This window comes from Pipistrellus hanaki (genome assembly GCF_964339955.1).
Source record: "Pipistrellus hanaki genome assembly, chromosome: 8".
NCBI lineage: Eukaryota > Metazoa > Chordata > Mammalia > Chiroptera > Vespertilionidae > Pipistrellus > Pipistrellus hanaki.
In genome coordinates this window covers 30,575,496-30,595,290 of record NC_140510.1, presented here as the reverse complement: position 1 = coordinate 30,595,290, position 19,795 = coordinate 30,575,496, and the positions used below count along the sequence as shown (strand labels likewise).

Here is a 19,795-nt window from a genome sequence, read left to right as displayed (position 1 = left end):
GATAATGGCTATCAGGTTATTTTCTCAGGGGTTGCACACCCACCAAACTCATAATTCCTACCAAGTTGTTTCATGCTTCTGGGATTTTTCACCCAAACTTTTGTTTCAGTCCACCTCCCCTAATTCTAAGAGTCAACTCATTCACTACTTTTCTATGGAGAAAACTCCATGACCTCCTGAGAGAGAAGGGACTATTCTTTCTTTTGTGTTTTTCTATTACTGGTATGCCATCTCTTCATAGCATACATTGTACTGTATGAAGAGTGCACGTGTGTGTGTGTGTGTGTGTGTGTGTGTGTGTGAGAGAGAGAGAGAGAGAGAGAGAGAGAGAGAGAGAGAGACAGAGAGAGAGACAGAGAGAGACAGAGAGAGAGAGAGAGACAGAGACAGAGACAGAGAGAGAGAGAGACAGAGAGAGAGAGAGAGAGAGAGAGAGAGAGAGAGAGAGAGAGAAAGAGAGAGAGAAATTTACAGGGGAGTCTGGAAGGAGCTCATTGCCATCTGGTGGGGAAGATATGTGTAGCATATGTACGTTTTATATCATGGCAGTGCAGATTTACATGAGATGGCCAAGATATTTCATGTGCAACATAATATTGAGTGTGATAGATATTCCCTACATAATGATTTGTATGTTAGGAAGCAGAATAATACAGTGTAGGGTAGGAAAAAGTTTTCCTCTACCTCCTTAGGGTCCTGAAAGGGTCTGAAAATTAAACTGACAAAAATATAACCTGAGTGTGTGCCCTGACTGGAAATTGAACTGGCAACCTTTCAGTGCATAGGATGATAATTTTCTTAAAAATAATAAGGCCCTGGCCAGGTAGACCAGTTGGGTAGAGTGTTGTCCCAATATGACAAGGTTGCAGACTTGATCCCAGGTCAGGATACATACAAGAGTCAATCAATGAATGCATAAATAAGCGGAACAACAAATCTTTGTTTCTCCCTTTCTCTAAAATCAATAAACAAAAATTTATTAAAAACATAAATAAGACACTAGTCTGAACTAGATAACCTCCTGAGTTCATGCTCTCTGAAATTAGAAGGTAGAATGGAAGAAATGATCAAGTTGCAACAGATGGAGTTTTTATATTTCCTAACTGAACTGATGAGCACAAAATCCTTACCACACATCACTTAATTTTTTTTTCCACTTAGAAAAACCACTTTAAACTGAGTCCCATCAATATTCTTGACATGAAGGAATTTGACTTTTGTTAAGCTGATTTTATAGACCACCTATCATTTATTGTATATGATGATGTGGCATTATAAACTAGAACTTATGCCTGGAAATCATTTTGACACATGTCCCTCCTGTCTTCTATTTATGAGCAAGGACAGCTGTAGGGTGGTTCTGTGTATAGGATTAAGAAATACTGAAGTTCTTGAAACAAGTGAGATGTGTTTATTTTCTAAGCAAAAGATCACACCTAGTGAAGTATTTATTTACAGGCTCCACAGCAAAACAAAAGCTTAAAATAAAACTTTCAAGGGACATAGAAACCATCTGAATGACACAGCTTTCCCAACTCCAGGGGCTAGAGGACATTATGAAAGACACAGAAAAGTTGATCTTGTGCCTGTAAAAACTTGTAGATTAAGGTTATAATGACCAATAAATTACAATGCAAGTTTCAAGCTGAAGAGAGACTCCCACTTTGACTACTTGGTGTGTCAATCCACTATTTAAACAATACATCTAATAATGCACAATACTTTTGTGAAAGATTTCTTCAAAACAAAAACAAACGACCGTGTGTGTGTGTGTGTGTGTGTTTGTGTGTGTGTGTTTACCCTTATCCTAGGACCTAGTCATTGATTTTTCAGAGAGATGGGAAGGGGGAGAGAGAAACATGGATGGGTTGGGTACCTGCAACCTAGGTAAGTGCCTGACCTGGAATCAACCCAGGACCTTTCCATGTGCCTACTCCAACTAGGCCAGGGCAAAACAACCATATGCTGTTTTTTTTTTTTGTGTGTGTGTGTGTGTTTTTAAAGTGTATTTTTGTTGACTTTCAGGGAGGAAGAATCACTAATCGGCTGCCTCCTGCACGCCCCACCCTGGGGACCAAGCCCGGGACCCTGGCATCGCCCCCACCGGGAATCGAACCTTGAGCTCCCTGCTCATAGGTAAGTGGTCCAACCATTAGGCAACCCGGCCGGGCGGAACAACCATGTTTTTTTAAAAACCGAAAGTGAAAATGGTTATAACTTGTTAGTGATTAGCCAACGAGACACCCAGGTGTGGTATTCCGGAAAGTCGCATTTAGAGAAAATCGCCATTGGAGCAGAGTTTTCTTTTTCCTTTTTTTCAGGAACCAAACCGTTCCTCTGAGCGACACCCACTGGGAATCGGGCAGCACCCACCTCGGGGACGGCACCCGGTCGTCCCGCCCAGCTCCCCCGCGGCCGCCTCCGGCTTCCGGGAAGGCCGGGCACTTTGGACCCGGGGTGCGCGCTCGGCGGGCCCAGGAGGCGGGTGAGTGGGGCGCCCGGTTCCCCGGCTGCCATCCCTGCTGCCAGCAGTCCCGGGCTGAGGGGCCCTGAGTGCGGAGGGAGGGGGGTTCCGCGGGGCCCCGGATGAGCGCGATCGCGGGGCCGACAGCGCCCAGGTGGTGGCTCTGCGCCCCCCGCGGCCCCCGCGCCCCCCGCGGCCCCCGCGCCCCCCGCGGCCCCCGCGCCCCCCGCGCTCCCCGCGCCCCCCGCGCTCCCCGCGCCCCCTCAGCTGCCCGCCTCCCGGGTCGCTGCAGCGGGCGACGTGCCACCCTGAGCTGCCCCGGCCGGCCTCTAACCCCGGCTTCTTAGATTGCTTTGCTGCTTCTGGGAAACTGAAACTCAAAATGGTTTGCGTTTCCCCGCTGTTCCCGTCCCGCTTCTCCCCATAGTTCTTAGAGGAACTGATTCCTTCAGGAGCCTGACTGCTTGGCAGGCACAGGGCTTGGCAGACACTCCTCACTTCTCAGAATAGGCAGGGATAGCCCCCCCAGAGACATCCGAAGGAGCATATGATGTTTCCCTGTCCATATGAACCTGTTTATGTGTATCACTATTGCAACGAATGACCACCTTCTTCCTTTCCTGCCCCCAGTCTTTCTTTTTGCAGCCAGCCAGGCAGGCAGATGGGAAGGTTCCGTTCTCTCAGGCCTTGTGCCACAATGATAAGTATATTAGTATAGGACAGGTGGAGGCGATTTGTATTGGTTTTGTCAGGTGTGGCATAACAAATTACCCCTGACTTAGTAGCTTAAAAACCACACATTTATTATCTTACAATTCTGAGGTTAGAAGCCCAACCTGGGTCTCACTGGGCGAACATCAGTGTGTCTGCAGGGCTGCCTTCCTTTCTGTAGGCTGCGAGGGCGAAACTGTTTTCTTGTCTTTTTTTCTGATTCTTTAGGCTGCCCACCTGCCTTGGCTCAGCGCTGTCCTTTGCCCAACTTCAAAGCCAGCAACATCCCATCTCTCTGACTGACTGCTCTGCTGTCCCCTCTCACCCTGACTCCAGTCTGCTGCCTTCCTCTTCCATTTTAAAGGACTGTGGTGCCGAAACCGGTTTGGCTCAGTGGATGGAGCATCGGCCTGTGGGGTGAAAGGTCCCAGGTTCTATTCCGGGCAAGGGCATGTACCTTGGTTGCGGGCACATCCCTAGTAAGGGGTGTGCAAGAGGCAGCTGATGGATGATTCTCTCTCATCGATGTTTCTAATTTTCTATCCCTCTCTCTTCCTCTCTGTACAAAATCAATAAAATACATTTTAAAAAATAAAAAATTAAAGGACTGTAGTGATTACATTGGGCCCCACTGATAATCCAGGATGAGCTCCATAGTTCCTAAAAATGTATTTGTATTGATTTCAGAAAGGGAGAGAGAGAGATAGAAACATCAATGATGACAGAGAATCATTGATCAGCTGCCTCCAGCCCACAGCCCGGGCATGTGCCCTGACGGGGACTAGAACCATGATTTACATGATCTCCTGGTTCTTAGGTCGAAGCTCAACCACTGAGCCATGTGGGCTGGGCTGGAATTCTTGAATATATATTTCCTGCAAAAAGGTGTTCTCTACATAACTGAAGTGCAGTGATCAAAATCAGGGGATTGACCATTGCTGACACTTAATTATTGGATCCGATTCAGATGTTGCCAGTTGTCCCAAAAATATCCCGTGTAACAAAAAGACCCAGTTCAGAATCGCACGTTGCGTTTAGTGGTGATGCCTCTGTAGTCTCTTTCGGTCTGGCACAGTTTCTCGGTCTTTCCTGGGCTTTTATGAACATGACACTTTTGAAGTCTGAGCAATGTTTCTTCATGCTTAGATTCAGATGGTGCATCCTTGGCAGGAATATCACAGGCGTCATGCTGTGTTCAGCGGGCCCTATCACATGGCATAGGATTTCCAGTCACCACTCAATTGACTTTAATCATTTCATTCTGGTGGCGTCTGGCTGCTTCTCCAGAATACAAACGTTACTCTTTTCCTCTTTGAAATCAATAAGTATTGAGGGGAAGTATTTTACAATTCACTAAATGGTCATTTCCTCATCATCATTTTAATTTATTCATTTATATCAGTATAGACTCATCTATTCTGGATTGAGTTGTTATGGTCCTTATTTACCAGTATGCTTAATTTCTTCCCAGGTTTGCTCAGTGAGACCCTCTTCAAGCTGAATCCTTTGACCTTTTTGCATGTCCTCATCATCCTTTGAGCACTTCCTTGCTTGGGCACCATAGAGTGCTGTCTTGTATCTTTTCTCTCTCAGTCCTAGAAAGGTTAGAAGTCCAAAGCAGTAATCTTTTAAAAGGGAGCATATTATAAATGCTATGTTTAACTACAAAGGAATGTTAATGCCCATCATTTTCTACTACTTCGTTGAAAAGCAAAAGATTTTTAGAACCCTTTTATATCTTTATAGGTGTAAAGTTACCTGAAATATAGACTTTGTTTGGATATAAGCCACATGATAATAAAGAATTTGATGACAGGGGAAAGATGTAGTGAAGGAGAGATTTTTTTTTTTTCCTGTAAAAGGGTCAGGTTTGTTAATTTCCTTCTTATTGAGTTTGTGTCTATATACTGTCTTTAAAATATTAAACATTTTGACATTAGGAAATCATGGCAGCTGGTGGTGAAGAGATAGACGAAGTTACGAAGTATTTGAAAGATGAATTTATGAAAGATGAACAAAAGCAGGTAAATAGAAAAATTACTGGGTATTATTTAAGATTAATTTATATACATTCATTTTTCAGTGAAGCATGTTTTATATGTTTTATCCAATATTGAATGTTGGAGGGTATTAGGGTTTTCTGAAATACTTTTACTTCCATTATTCATATATTAAGAGAAGAATCATATTTCTATTTTGTCTTTTCCAAGGCTTACAACATTACTGCATTTCTTTGATTTACATCCAGAAGTTAAGAGCATAGTTAGCAATGATCTGATCAGACCCAAGAGGGAAGGTGGCTCAGGTAGCTTAAACTTTTTACCCAAAGCCATATATCTGGCATATCAAGGTAGAAAAAAAAAAAATCACAGCATTTAAAAAACAATTTTCCCAGAGAAACAGATGTGCAATTTGAAAGTCATATTGTAGTCATAAATAGCTGGGAGAGGAGTTGACAGAGCATTGGACGGAGACTGAGAAGACCTGGGTCTCAATCCTTGCGCTACTATAGAAATTTCTGTGACTTTGGTCTGTGTGAAAGGCATTTTCCTTATTTGTAAAATGGAGATAATAACATTGGGGAGTGATAAGAGATGATGTAAAACTCATTTATTATTCACATGATTATATTTATTCTGGGACTGTCTAATGTCTTTTTTGTTGTTGTTGTTCAGAGAAATTTAGCTTCTTTAATTCTTTTAGAAAAATTAGGTCAGGAGCTGTTTAAATTTTTGGTGCTATTTGATATATTTGTGTTTGTGGTTTGCTTTTTTTTTTTTTTTTTTTTTAGAAATTAATTGAAAAAATAGTAGAGGAAAACATTTACTTAACGATGGAGATCCAAAAACTTGAAACTGAGTTACAAGAGCCCACCGGCAGCTCTCAGGTACACCTTTACTTATTTTGTGTAACCCATTTTTAATGACACCACTTTTCAGGAAAAGGGATTTCATGATATAAAATTCACTTTTAAAACATCATGGTCATCTATGGCACCACTGTTTGTAATAGTCCCAAAGTGAAAACAACCCAGTGTCCCACCGTAGTAGAGTGAGTTCATAAATCGGAGTACATTCACACAATGACATACTACACAGAATGAGAATGAACAGTTCATCTAACATCATGGATGAATTTCATTAACACAGGGTAGAGCCAAAAAAGGAATGCTTCTACTTAGCACAAAAGCAGGATATTAGACGTTAGCATAATAGGAACTACAAGGTAGGAACTAGAAGGGAACCCAAGAAGTCTCTGGGTGTTGGTTGGTCATGTTTTGTTTTTGATCTGGGTGCTGGTCACACATGTGTGATCACCCTGTAAAATTTCATCTTTGTACACTTATGATAATGCACTTTTTTATATTTATGTAAGTGAAATTTAAAAAAAAACACACACACACACACAAAAATGATGGTCGTTATCAATCACTTTTGGACCGAATTCTCATAAAGTTTTTTTATTGTTGCTCTCCTCATCCAAGGTGCTACAGTAACTTAAATACGTTGCACAGTTAAAAAAAAAAAAAAAAAAAAAGGGGATGTATATCTTCACCATTAGTCTCTCCTAAATTTTCCTGTATTTGAATTAGACATAACTTTCACCCCCTTTTTTCTTTATAACAACTCATAATTGTTTCTTTTTAAAATATATTTTTATTGATTTCAGAGAGGAAGTGAGAGGGGAAGAGAGAAACATCAATAATGAGAGAGAATCATTGATCGCGCTGCCTCCTGCACACCCCACACTGGGGACCCAGCCTGCAACCTGACCCGGAATCAAACCATGACCTCCTGATTCATAAGTAGATGCTCAACCACTGAGCCATCCTGTCTGGGCCATAATTGTTTCTCTACATGATGTACATGCTTAAAGCATTGCCATTTTTTTTTTTTTTTGTCTCTGAAATGGGGAATAGGATATTGAATATCAGGAAGTGCAGTTTCGCATGTTTATGGGACTTAGAGAAGATTTAAGATTCTGGCTACTCAGACTGGAGCCAGAATCATTGTCTTAGAACTCAAAGGGCCTTGAGAAACCAGCCAGCGTAGTTGACCACTTTATGGAGGGCTGAAGCGGTGGTCCACAGGGCTTAGAGACTTGCTTTCTGCCACAGTGTGTTCAGGACTAGAATCAGGTGCTCTCACTTTCATTCCAGAAGCTCTCAGAGATGTTGCAGGTTCAGTCCCAGAACACTGCAATAAAACAAACATGGCAATATAAGTGAGTCACATGAATTGTTTGGTTTCCCAGTACATATGAAAGTTATGTTTACACTATACTGTAGCCTATTAAGTGTGAAATAGCAATATGTCTAAAGAACAATGTAGCCAAAGCCAGTTTGGCTCAGTGGTAGAGTGTCGGTCTGCGGACTGAAGGGTCCCAGGTTCGATTCTGGTCATGGGCATGTACATTGGTTGCGGGCACATCCCCGGTAGGGGGTGTGCAAGAGGCAGCTGGTCGATATTTCTCTCTCATCGATGTTTCTAGCTCTCTATCTCTCTTCCTTCCTCTCTGTAAAAAATCAATTAAAAAAAAATAAAAAACAATGTAATACCTTAGTTAAAAAATACTTTATTGCTGAAAAATGTTAACCAGTATCTGAATCATCGGTGAATTGTAATCTTTTTGCTGTAGGAGAGTCTTCAGTTTGTAAAACATGCAATATCTGTGAAGTGCAATAAGCGAAGCTCAATAAAATGAGGTATGCCTGTATACTGGATACCTCCACATAATTGGGAAACACTTTGCCTTTTCTCAGACATTACAGATTTTTTTTTAATAATATATTTTTTATTTTTTATTTTTATTTATTTATTTTTTTTACAGAGAGAAAGGGGGGGGGGGAAGGATAGAGAGTTAGAAACATTGATGAGAGAGAAACATCAGTTAGCTGCCTCTGCACCCCCCCTACTGGGGATGTGCCCAAAATGAAGGTACCTGCCCTTGACTGGAATTGAACCTGGGACCCTTCAGTCTGCAGGTCAACACTCCCTCCACTGAGCCAAACCCGTTAGGGCCATGGTCGGCAAACTGTGGCTTCTGAGCCACATGCGGCTCTTTGGCCCCTTGAGTGTGGCTCTTCCACAAAATATCATGGCCTGGGCGAGTCTATTTTGAAGAAGTGACATTAGAAGATTAAGTTGAAAAAATTTGGCTCTCAAAAGAAATTTCAATCATTGTACTGTTGATATTTGGCTCTGTTTACCACTGTATTAGGGCATTATAGATTGTTTTGAAATTAGAATGATGGTAATCAGAAATTCCACTGAAGTAACATGTAGATATACAATGAATATAAGATTAGATCAAAAGACTCAATAAATATGTCTAATCTCTTCAAGATAACCTTTTATTTCAGCATGGGAACTAGAAATAGAAACACAAAATTTATTTGTGCATTTATGTGTAATTATATAGATCTGTTGGTTCCTTTGAATTTTTAAGCAGCTAAGTATAACCACTTAACTTTTTCCTCCATATTACAAATCTTGTTGATAGTGTCCCTTACATTTCTATAAACCTAAATTGTGGTATTGGTTAAAATTTTGATGGGCAGGCAGTGGGGAAGGGAGAAATTAAATTTGATATATTTTAAATTATATAATTCAGATTTCAGACCATTTATTCAGCACAACATTTTTTAAAAACTGCTTTAGGATCATATGTGTAATATAAAATTTAGGGAAATTAATATGTTTACAACTTCATAATTTTACAGCTGAATAATTGCCTATAAAAGAGACACAAGGAAAAGTGAGGCTTCAACATTTAAATGGGAAAATATAAAAAATAGGTGACATTTTGGATATGTTGTATTCTTAAGTGCAGATACATACTTATCATGTTTGTTTAAATCATTATTACTAAAATGTAATTGTAACCTCAACCACCACACGGTATATTTTAGATGTACTTTCTTTCATGTATTCCTTTGTATTTTTTTTAATGTTCATAAAAAGCTTAATTTATTAAAAAAATTAATTATATAATTCAGGAGTCTTTCTTTTGGGATGAAATTTTTTGGGTTTGCTATAAAATTAACCACAGTGTACTCCCAAGTCCATTTCATACCTCTTTGCAAGAAGAATAAACATTCTGTATAATGATTCCCTTGTGAGCTAGCCTGTTATTGGCACAGTTTTCTAAAAGGTACTTTTATGAAGTATGTATTCTTTAGAAACAAACACTATATAATATTGACCAGTTTAAATATTGGTTAGAAAAAGTGAGAGATTATATGCTTATAATTTGATCTGTGAAATAAGATGAAAGGATCAGTATCTGATTGCATTACTGAGGACTGAAGCAATTACTAAAGTTATTAAATAAAACCACACTGAGTATTCTGTGGGATTTTGAGATCAGTGGAGGATGAATTATTGGGTGATCAGATCACATTATCACTGGAAGGGCTTAAGTTATTCCTTGTCTTGATTTTAATCAAACATTTCATTTTAAAATAGATTAAAGAGGATATTCCTGAAACAAAGATGAAATTCACATCGTTAGAGAATCCTGAGGATGACAGCAGGTTTTCAAATATCTCCTGTTCATTTCAAGTGAGCTCACGAGTTCCTTATGAGCTACAAAAAGGAGAAGCACTCATCACCTTTGAAGACGAAGAAGGTATGATGAATGTTCAACCTCGTTTCCAACTTACCTTTGGAAAGCACTTGCACTTTCAAAGAGCTTTCCTAGGCATTTGACTATTGCTTTACAATTTCTTCCCATTCTCAAAGTGAAACTCTGAGGCAGGTATGATTATCCCCATTTCACCGATGTGAAAACTGACTTTGAGACGTTAAGTGACTTGAAAATGATCACTCATTCAAAATGCATGGCTTTGAGACTCAAGCCCAAGTGTTGTGATGTCCAATACCAGCATCTTCTGGTTCTACCGTCCACTTCCAAATGATAGCACTAATGTTTTAAGGACATAGAGCTCTACACAGTTATCAGAGAGTTCTCACAGGCATGATCTCATTTTATACTCACATGACGCTGTAATGTAAGAGAGTTACTCTGTACATTTTATAGCCAAGAAACAGATTCTCAGGTGTTGACGTGATTTACCGAAGGGCATATGACCAATGGATGGACAGAGCTCAGGAGTCAGAGATGTGGGATGGAATCTGATGTTTGCTAAGTCATGGTGCGAGATCTTGTTCAGAGCTCGGAGCACCTTAATGAGGAGAATCTGGATTTTATTTTTATTTATTTATTTATTTTAAATATATTTTATTGATTTTTTTACAGAGAGGAAGGGAGAGGGTTAGAGAGCTAGAAACATGGATCTGCTGCCTCCTGCACACCCCCCACCAGGGCACTTGCCCTTGACCGGAATTGAACCTGGGACCCCCAAGTCCGCAGGCCGATGCTCTATCCACTGAGCCAAACCAGTTTCGGCGAGAATCTGGATTTTAGTGTCATATTTGCTAGAAGTGTGATTTGGGTAGAGTTCTTTATAAATCTCAGATTTTCTGTGACGGGCTTTGTGGTCATATCTACCTAATGGAGTTGCTTTGAGTATTAAATGAGAAACGTTATAACATACTTAGCAGGGTTTGACACATATAAACACTTAGTAAATGTTAGCTGTTATTATTGCTATAAGTTAGGGATTTTCTAGATAAGAGAAGAAGATAGGGGACTTGAAAGAAGATAGGGATCTTGCTCAAGGTTCATACAGTTAACAAATTGCAGAGCTGAGAGCCAAACACTGTGTATCCATTTGCTTTCTACTGAAGCAGCATTCCTCTGAGCAGACCCCCATATGCCAAGTTATGGACTGGCCTGGGGTGGGGTGAGCTAGAAGAGATCAGTGTGTGGTGAGGGAGTGGGGAGGAGACATATGAAATACTTTCAACAATAAATATTTTTTAAAAATAGCCAGTGTGGCTTCGTGGTTGAGCATTGACCAGGAGGTCACGATTCAATTCCTGATCAGAACACATGCCCAGGTTGTGGGTTTGATCTCCAGTGTGGGGTGTGCTGGAAGCAGCTGATCAATGATTCTGTTGTTACTATTTCTCTCTCCCTTCCTTTCTAAAATCAATTATATATATGATTTAAAAACATTTTTAAAAATTAAAATAAAGGTGCTCCTTCAGGTTTTAGCCCTGTCACCTCCAATCTCCCAAAAAAAGAGAGAAAATCTTAAAAGTTCTCATTACAAAAACTGTTTTTGTTACTGTGTATGATGGCGATGGTAACTTATTATGGTGGTCAATTTGCAATATATACACATATCGAATATAAGGTTGTACACCTGAAACTAATATAATGTTATATGTCAATATGACCTTAATTCAAAACAAAACAAAAACAATGGCCTTCTAGCAGGTCAGTAAATACTATTAGTTCACTCTGGTCCACCCCTACAGCTGAAGGCAGAGTGGGAGACCAAGGGCCATGCTGGCAGTTGGCAGTGGGCAGTGGGATTAACCTGAAAGACCAAATTGAAGATTTGGGAGGCAGGGATTCTGCACCGGAATTACCTGGGAATGCTGAGAATAGTATTCTCTTCAGAAACAGCGCATCACTGCTTCCACCACAGGCATGGCTCTGAGGTCCTGGTCTCCTGGGACAACTTTGGGTTTATATAATTAGCAGGAGTTGGCGTTTGATGGTCAGTGTCACAGAAGTTGAAGCACAAGTGGTTCCTTCCAGCTGCGTCAGATCACCAGATGTTGGAGGTTTTGGGTGTGGGGAATGAGAGGGAAAGAGCATTATTTAAGTATTACTTCATTAATATTTTGTTATTGTCTGTTGTCATTAACAAAAAAAGTCATAATTCAAGAGTCATAGCAGAGCACAATGAATGTGAATCCCCACATGATAGGGCCCTGTCTTCTAGCCAGTTTCTCTCTTCCTCCAGCTGTGCTGTGCAAGCTGGTTGCCATAAACACATGGGAGGTTTGTAAGGCCAGGAGTGGGCATCCCTTATTTTCATGGCAAATTAGAGCAAACAGTTTCGAATACTAACTGAAGACTTATAACCTCTTGTATCACACAATTAAAAACAAGCACACCCACATGCATTGTAAATGGACACACAGTTGCTGTTTACTATTCTAATCAATTTTAGCATAATTATATTACTGAGCGTCTCCTATTTGCACGGATGAATTTAATCTGATAGTTTTGTGATTGGCACAGGAAGGCTATCAGCTTTTCAGTGAATTATCTCAAAAACTTTTTCCCCCAAATTTAATAAATCTTTATTCCTCAGATTATTACAATTGTTTCTCCTTCTCCATCCCCCTCCCCCCCAAGCTCCCTTCCACCCGGTTCCCACCCCACCCTCTGCCCTTACCTCCCCCTCAAAAACATTTTCGTGAAAGTAGAATTCCTAATGAAATATGGCCCAAAAAGAGAGATTTACTCTTTGGTATTCAAGCCTAGGTGGTCTTTAATGTGTAATCCTCGGGAAGGACAGGGAGAAAAGTAAATATTTACATATTAAAAAGGAGCCACAGATGACACATAAGGTTGATTGTCAGCATGACACCGACCCACAAAGGCTTTCCCAGCTTACTCAACACGGAAGAAATTTCTGGCTGTGCTTTCATGTCCTGAGGGAATTCTCTGTTCATTGTCCACAGTGGAAAGGAAGGGTGTGTGACTACTGAAATCATATATGAATTTCTGAAGAATTATTAGGCTCATCTCTTAAGAGATGAATCTAGAACTTGATGGGGATTTCCACATTGTAATTTTTGCTGATGTATTTTGACATTAATATAGCCTGCTTTGTTGGCAAGACCATTATCACTTGGAAATCCTAAGAAAAGTTTTAAAAATTAGATCCTTGAAAATGAAAGAAAATTGCCCTGGCTGGGGAGGCTCAGTTGGTTGAGTGTCCTCCTGTGAACCAAATGGTCGCAGGTTCAATTTCCGGTCAGGGAACATGCCTGGGTTGCAGGCTCTATCCCTAGATGTTTCTTTCTCCCTCTTCATTTCTCTCTCTCTCTTCCTTCCTTTCTTTCTAGAGAAATCTTTAAAAACTTAAGTTAAATTTAAAATATTTAGGATAGTTTGTTCTTTTATAATTGAATTTATTGGGGTGACACTGGTTATTAAAATTACATAGGTTTCAGGTGTGCAGTTCTACAACACATCATCTGTACACTGTATCCATCTAGGATAATATGTTATTAAACCGAAAGGGTAAACATATATTGAAATACTGGAAATTAATACTTCCCAATTTATTTTTCAGTTGCCCAAAATGTGATCAGAATGGAGAAGCATCACGTGAACATAATGGATATAGGTGTGGAGGTTATTGCCAAGCCAGTTCCCTTAAATTCAGGAGTCAGATTCCAGGTAACACGGTGATTGAAGCTTTTCAGAATTCTATTAAACATGGACAGTGTTCTCATTCATATATCTGAACATGAAATGATTTCCCAGGTTTCTGTAGAAGTGTCTAAAATGAAGGTCAAAGTTACTGAAATTCCTGGTGAATTGCCTGAAAGTCAGATGAGAGACAAGCTAGAACTGAGCTTTTCTAAGTCCCGAAACGGAGGCGGAGAAGTGGAATGCGTAGAGTATGATAAGCAGGCCGGAAGTGCTGTCATCACATTTGTGGAAACTGGAGGTATTTACGTATTTATTTATTTTCTTAATATATATTTTGTTGATTTTTTACAGAGAGGAAGGGAGAGAGAGAGAGAGCTAGAAACATCGATGAGAAATATCGACCAGCTGCTTCTTGCACATCCCCTACCGGGGATGTGCCCACAACCAATGTACATGCTCTTGACCAGAATCGAACCTGGGACCTTCCAGTCCGCAGACCGACGCTCTACCACTGAGCCAAACCGGTTTCGGCAGTATTTACCTATTTAGAAAGTTAAAAAAAAAAATTCTACCACTTAAATTATGTTCTGCTATTTCTAAAGGTATTATTTTTCTACTTTTTTTTTGGTGTGTGCCCTTTTTTTTAATTGTTGAAAGTATTACATATGTCTCCTTTTTCCCTGATTGATGCCCCCTTCCTGTCACTTCTCCCCACCCCCAAGACAAGCTCCCACGCCCCAGTGTCTGTGTCCATTGGTTATGCTAATATGCATGCAGTGTCTGTGTCCATTGGTTATGCTACTATGCAATATGCATGCATGTAAGTCCTTTGGTTGATCTCTCACTTCCCCCCATCCCCCTCACTTTCTCTCTGAGGTTGGACTGTCAGTTCAGTGTTTCTTAGTCTCTGGATCTATATTTGTTCATCAGTTTATGTTGATCATTATATCCCACATATGAGTGAGATCATGTGATATTTATCTTTCTCTGACTGGCCTATTTTGCTTAGCATAATGCTCTACAGGTCCATCTGGGGATGTAAGAATGGTTCAATATCCGAAAATCAATAAAAGTGATACATCACATAAACAAATTGAGAGACAAAAATCACATAATCATATCAATCGATGCAGAAAAAGCATTTGACAAAATCCAACACCTTTTTTAAAAAAATATTTTTTTATTGATTTCAGAGAGGAAGGGAGAGGGAGAGAGAGTTAGAAACATCAGTGATGAGAAAGAATCATTGATTGGCTGCCTCCTGCACACACCTACTGGGGATCAAGCCCTCAACTGGGGCATATGCCCTTGACAGGAATTGAACCTGGGACCCTTGCGTCCACAGGCTGACACTCTATCCACTGAGCCAAACCAACTAGGGCCCAACACACCTTCTTGATAAAAACTCTTAGCAAAGTGGGAATAGAGGGATCATACTCATTTATATGACAAATTTACAGTCAACATCATACTCAATGGACATTTGAGTATGTCTAAAAACCATTTCCTTTAAGAACAGGAACAAAACAGGGATGCCGACTTTCACCACTCTTGTTCGATATAGTAGTGGAAGTGCTAGCCATAGTGATCAGACAAGAAAAATAAAAGTATCCAAATTGGAAAAGAAGTAAAACTGTCATTATTCGCAGATGACATGATACTGTACATAGAAGACCCTAAAGATTCCATCAAAAAAAAACTATTAGACTTTGTCTACTTTTTTTTATTTGGAATTTATAAGAAAGCATAAAAAATAGGGGGTAGCTTTTAAATCTTATAAAATGGTAGGTAGAGTCCTGATTTTTATGAATGCTACTGAGAATGGTAATATTACAGATACTGAGTACATACATCCTCATCATGTCCCAGGCATGGAGTCAGGTGTTGTATACATTTATCTCTTCTGATCAACTCGAGGTGTTGTGATACCATTTTATTGATGAGGAAACTGAGGCCTGGGGAGGTTAAATAACCCAAGATCACACAGTAGGTGTGTGGCAGAGAAATCTGTCCCCTTTTTAGGTAGAAACGGACTATTACCAAATCATCTCAGGGAGGCTTATATTCTTATGATTAAAAATAGAAGATTCTGCCGAAACCGGTTTGGCTCAGTGGTAGAGCATCGGTCTGCAAACTGAAAGGTCCCAGGTTCGATTCGGGTCAAGGGCATGTACATTGGCTGCGGGCACATCCCCAGTAGGAGATGTGCAGGAGGCGGCTGGTCGATGTTTCTCTCTCATCGACGTTTCTGGCTCTCTATCTCTCTCCCTTCCTCCCTGTAAAAAATCAATAATATATATATATATATATATATATATATATATATATATATATATATATATAAATAAATAGAAGATTCTACAACTACTTTTGTTAATTTGTTCAAGTGATCCTTAATGTCAGAAATCTTTTGCTCTAAGTCTTAGGGATTCTCCTGGTTTTGCACATATAATAGAAATCCAACATACAATTAAAAACATTGACTGATTAGATTTTTTCATAACAAAAAATAATCCTTTCTAAAGAAAGTGGAAATAATAGAGAAGAGCATTAGTTTAGTAAAAATTGAGACATTTCCTTCCCTTTCTGTATGCTGTAGTTAGTTATGATTAGATTTTTCTGGAATTGCTGGATCATAGGGTGATTCTATGCTTAATGTTTTGAGGAACTGCCATACTGTTATTTGCTGTGGCTGCACCATTTTACATATTTGCCAGCAAGAGTCTGCACTCTTGGCCACTGTACATACTACTGATCCAAGGTGGATTGGTGAGAGGAGAGAAAAACAAAGTGATTGGCTATTCTTCTGAACTGTTTCTATTACATTTTATGCTGTCTTGACATATTGCCTTTTTACCCTCTTAAAGATGCTGCTAAATATAAATCTGATTATTCTTTGGTTTAGAGAAGAATGATGAATTTTTATTACTATTTGCCTTGACTTTTTCTCAATGGTGTTCAATACTCCCCCAACCCCTTTGCTTAACATCATTATATAAGTTTACTGAATATCATGTATTAGTTATAGGATAACTAACACATCCATAAACACATACAGTATACAGTATAAATATGTATATTTTAAAATATCATAAAGTATATGTATTGGATTCTAATCATAGTTTTTCTTTGGTAATTCTTTAGAAACTGGGCAACACTTTTTTTAGGATGGGTGGGTTATTTTTTGCAGATGGTAATTGCATTTTTCTTCTTTTTATTTTGTAATTGCATTTAATGTAGCTACTCAGGTGAGGCTATTTGAGGACATTGTAACTCTCTCTGCTTTGATTGATTCTGGTAAATATTTCAAGCGAGAAGGATCTACCTAAACCTCCTTATGTTGGCCTTATAGGTTTCAGAGTTATGTACTGTGAAGTCTTTAAAGTAGACTTCAATGTCTTAAAATTTAATCACCCAATTTACTGCTTATTGTGATACTGTTCTGTTGGAAGGAAGCTTTAACTTAAGTTAAAATGTCTATGCTATAAATAAAGTAATTTTAAAAAATTTACTCCTAGTTGCTGACAGGATTTTGAAGAAGAAAGAGTATCCGCTGTATATAAACCAGGACTGCCACAGAGTTGTTGTTTCACCGTACATAGAAACTCACTTGAAAAAGTTTCAGGTAAGGTCCTCTCTTTTCTTCCATTTTTGGGAATTTACCGCTTGATCCCACCCCACAAAAAATAAAGAAAAGGTTGAGTCTGTTACTGTTTGAATCTTATTAAAGAGGGGTATCAAAATAGTTTCCTCATATCTGCTTGGTACAGAATGAGTTTGTTTATTTAATTTATTATACACTTTTAAAAATTAAAATTACTCCGATAATGACACAATATTTTATTTTATTTTTTAAAATTTTTTTAATTTTTATTTTTTTGGATTTCAATTATATCTTTTTTTAAAATATTTTTTTATTAAATTATTATTTTTGTACATATACCAATGACCCCCCCCCTCCCCGTACATACGACACAATATTTTTTTTTATGCAGAGGCATAGCTACATTTCTCTCATGTGTCTACTGTCATTGGGCATTAACAATAATGTTTCCTGCTTATTTTCTCTGAATTTATTATCTTTAATCCAAACCTGCTCCCCTTTTCTGTTTCTACTCAGATATTTTTTAATTGAAATTGAAATTTATTGACATATTATAGAAGTTTATTACCAATTAAAAAGGAAAGAATGGAAGAGGGAAATATTCTATACCTTAAGTAAAGGAAACTTTTTTTTCTTTTTACTGTGACAAACACAAATGATTGTGTTCATGATTTTTTTTTTTTTTAGATTTCATTTCATTTTTTTATTAAATTAAATAGAGGCCCAGTGCACGAAATTCGTGCATAAGCGGGGGGGCGGTGTCCCTCAGCCCAGCCTGTACCATCTCTAATCTGGGACCCCTCTGACAATCCAGGACTGCTAGCTCCCAACTTCTCACCTGCCAGCCTGATTGCTCCCAACCACTCCCCTGCCAGCCTGATTGACGCCTAACTGTTCCCCTGCTGGCTGGCTCGATTGCCCCTAAATGCTCTCCCCTGCAGGCCAAGTCCCCCCCCAACTGCCCTCCCCTATAGGCCTGGTTTCCCCCCCGACCCCACAGCCATCTGCCCTCCCCTGCTGGCATAATTGCCCACAACTGCCCTCCCCTGGCAGCCATCTTGTGGCAGCCATCTTATGTCCCTATGGGGACGGCCATCTTTGACCACACGTGGGCGGCCATCTTGTGTGTTGGAGCAATGATCAATTTGCATATTACCTCTTTATTATATAAGATTGGGGTCACATTGGCCAATATGAACATATAGGTTTCTTACAAGATCTGCATATTGCACTGTATGCCCATTATCCAAACTTAAATCTCTCCTGTCACCTTATATTAGGACCCCTTTCTCCCTCCACCCCCCTTCCCTCTGGCAACCACCACACTGCGGTTTGTGTTCATGAATCTACTCAGGTCTTAAATGGCACCACCATCTACTTAGTTCACCAACATGAAAGCTAGAATTCATGATCAGCTCTTTGTTTTTTCTTCAGCTTGAACATTCATTTGGTCACTCAGCCTTGCCACTTGCACTGCTCACCTCCTATCTCACTGGCCTTTCTGTCAGCAGAGTTGCCCTTCTTTCCTCTATTGTCTAACGCCACCAAGGTTGTCTTTCTGAAACTCAGATCTGACTCTGAGATGCCCTTGCTTGAAAAATCTTACTGAGGCTCTCTGTCTTTCCCAAGCTAACTCCAGAATATTAAGCAGAGCTTATCTATGGAAACGTTTGCAATTCAAAGCTCTTAGCAGATTTTCCATTTATCTTTTTTACTTTTCTTTTTAGGTATTTTCAGGAATATCTAAGAGGACAGTGCTTCTGACTGGACTAGAAGATCTCTACATGATGGATGAAGAAATTGTAGGGGATTCCGTTAACATTCACTTTCAGCGGCCGAAGAATGGAGGTGGAGAAGTAGATATGCTCAAATGTTGTCTCAATGAAACTTGCGTAGCATACTTTCAAGAATAGACTTATGGAGTCATATGACAATTAGAGCTTCTGAGCCCAAATCACTATCTGTGTTTTACAAAAACTTTTCTCCTTTAAAAAAATCAAACTTTTAATTTTTAGTGTCCATATATTCAGAGACAAATATATTTTTATGGTTCTGAATTCTTCTTTGTTCCTAACTGTGCTGCATATTTACAAACCCGAGAGCTCACTGTATTAAAAACACTTGTGTTCATAACTTATGTGGATTGGTGCCATGTCTGTTGAAATCAACCGTAAGTGATACAATTGTTTCCCTGCCATGCTGGATGCTTCTGTCATACTCATGTGGGCCAATTCTGTTTTGTTTCATTTTTTTTTTTTTTGAATTTATCTTTAGTATTGAAAGTATTACAGATTCCTCCCCTCCCCATTCCCCCCCCCCCCCCCCGCCTTCACCACAGGGGGGGGGGGCGGGGGATGGGGAGGGATCTCCAGGCCTTCACTACACGCCAATTCTGTTTTGACCCCAGCTCCACCAATATGCAGACTTGATTCTTGACATTTCCCAAAAGAATTGTTTATATTCAGCAGTTGGTGATTTCTGTGGACTTGACGGAATTTCCAAGGAACTTCAAGAGAAATTATTTCCTGTTTTCCGTGGTATTTCCACAGCTCCCAAGGTATTTCTCAGAGCAAAGTGTGGCTTTCTTCTTGAACTTTCCTTCATCCAGAGTGTCAACTGCCCTCTATTCCTTCCAAGACATCCCCTCTTTAAACAGAACTTATAAAGACTAGAATTCTCTTTTACTCTCCTAGTGAAAAAATAGGTTT

General features: G+C 39.6%; 1 protein-coding gene across 4 annotated transcripts; it reads left to right on the top strand.

The window, feature by feature from the left end:
* Positions 1 to 2,197: 2,197 nt before the first annotated feature.
* Positions 2,198 to 19,224, top strand: NMI (N-myc and STAT interactor). Of its 4 annotated transcripts, none has more exons than XM_084891433.1 (9): positions 2,213 to 2,485; positions 3,404 to 3,606; positions 5,116 to 5,199; positions 5,967 to 6,062; positions 9,643 to 9,805; positions 13,401 to 13,507; positions 13,595 to 13,781; positions 17,002 to 17,108; positions 18,815 to 19,224. In XM_084891433.1, the coding sequence occupies exons 3-9, from the start codon at positions 5,122 to 5,124 to the stop codon at positions 18,998 to 19,000; spliced, it is 924 nt and encodes a 307-aa protein (XP_084747559.1). In that variant the 5' UTR covers positions 2,213 to 2,485; positions 3,404 to 3,606; positions 5,116 to 5,121; the 3' UTR covers positions 19,001 to 19,224. The 4 variants fall into 4 exon arrangements, with proteins under 4 accessions (XP_084747558.1, XP_084747559.1, XP_084747560.1 ...); XM_084891434.1 differs by having other exon boundaries at positions 2,348 to 2,485; positions 3,404 to 3,510; XM_084891432.1 differs by lacking the exon at positions 3,404 to 3,606 and having other exon boundaries at positions 2,198 to 2,485.
* Positions 19,225 to 19,795: the final 571 nt, after the last annotated feature.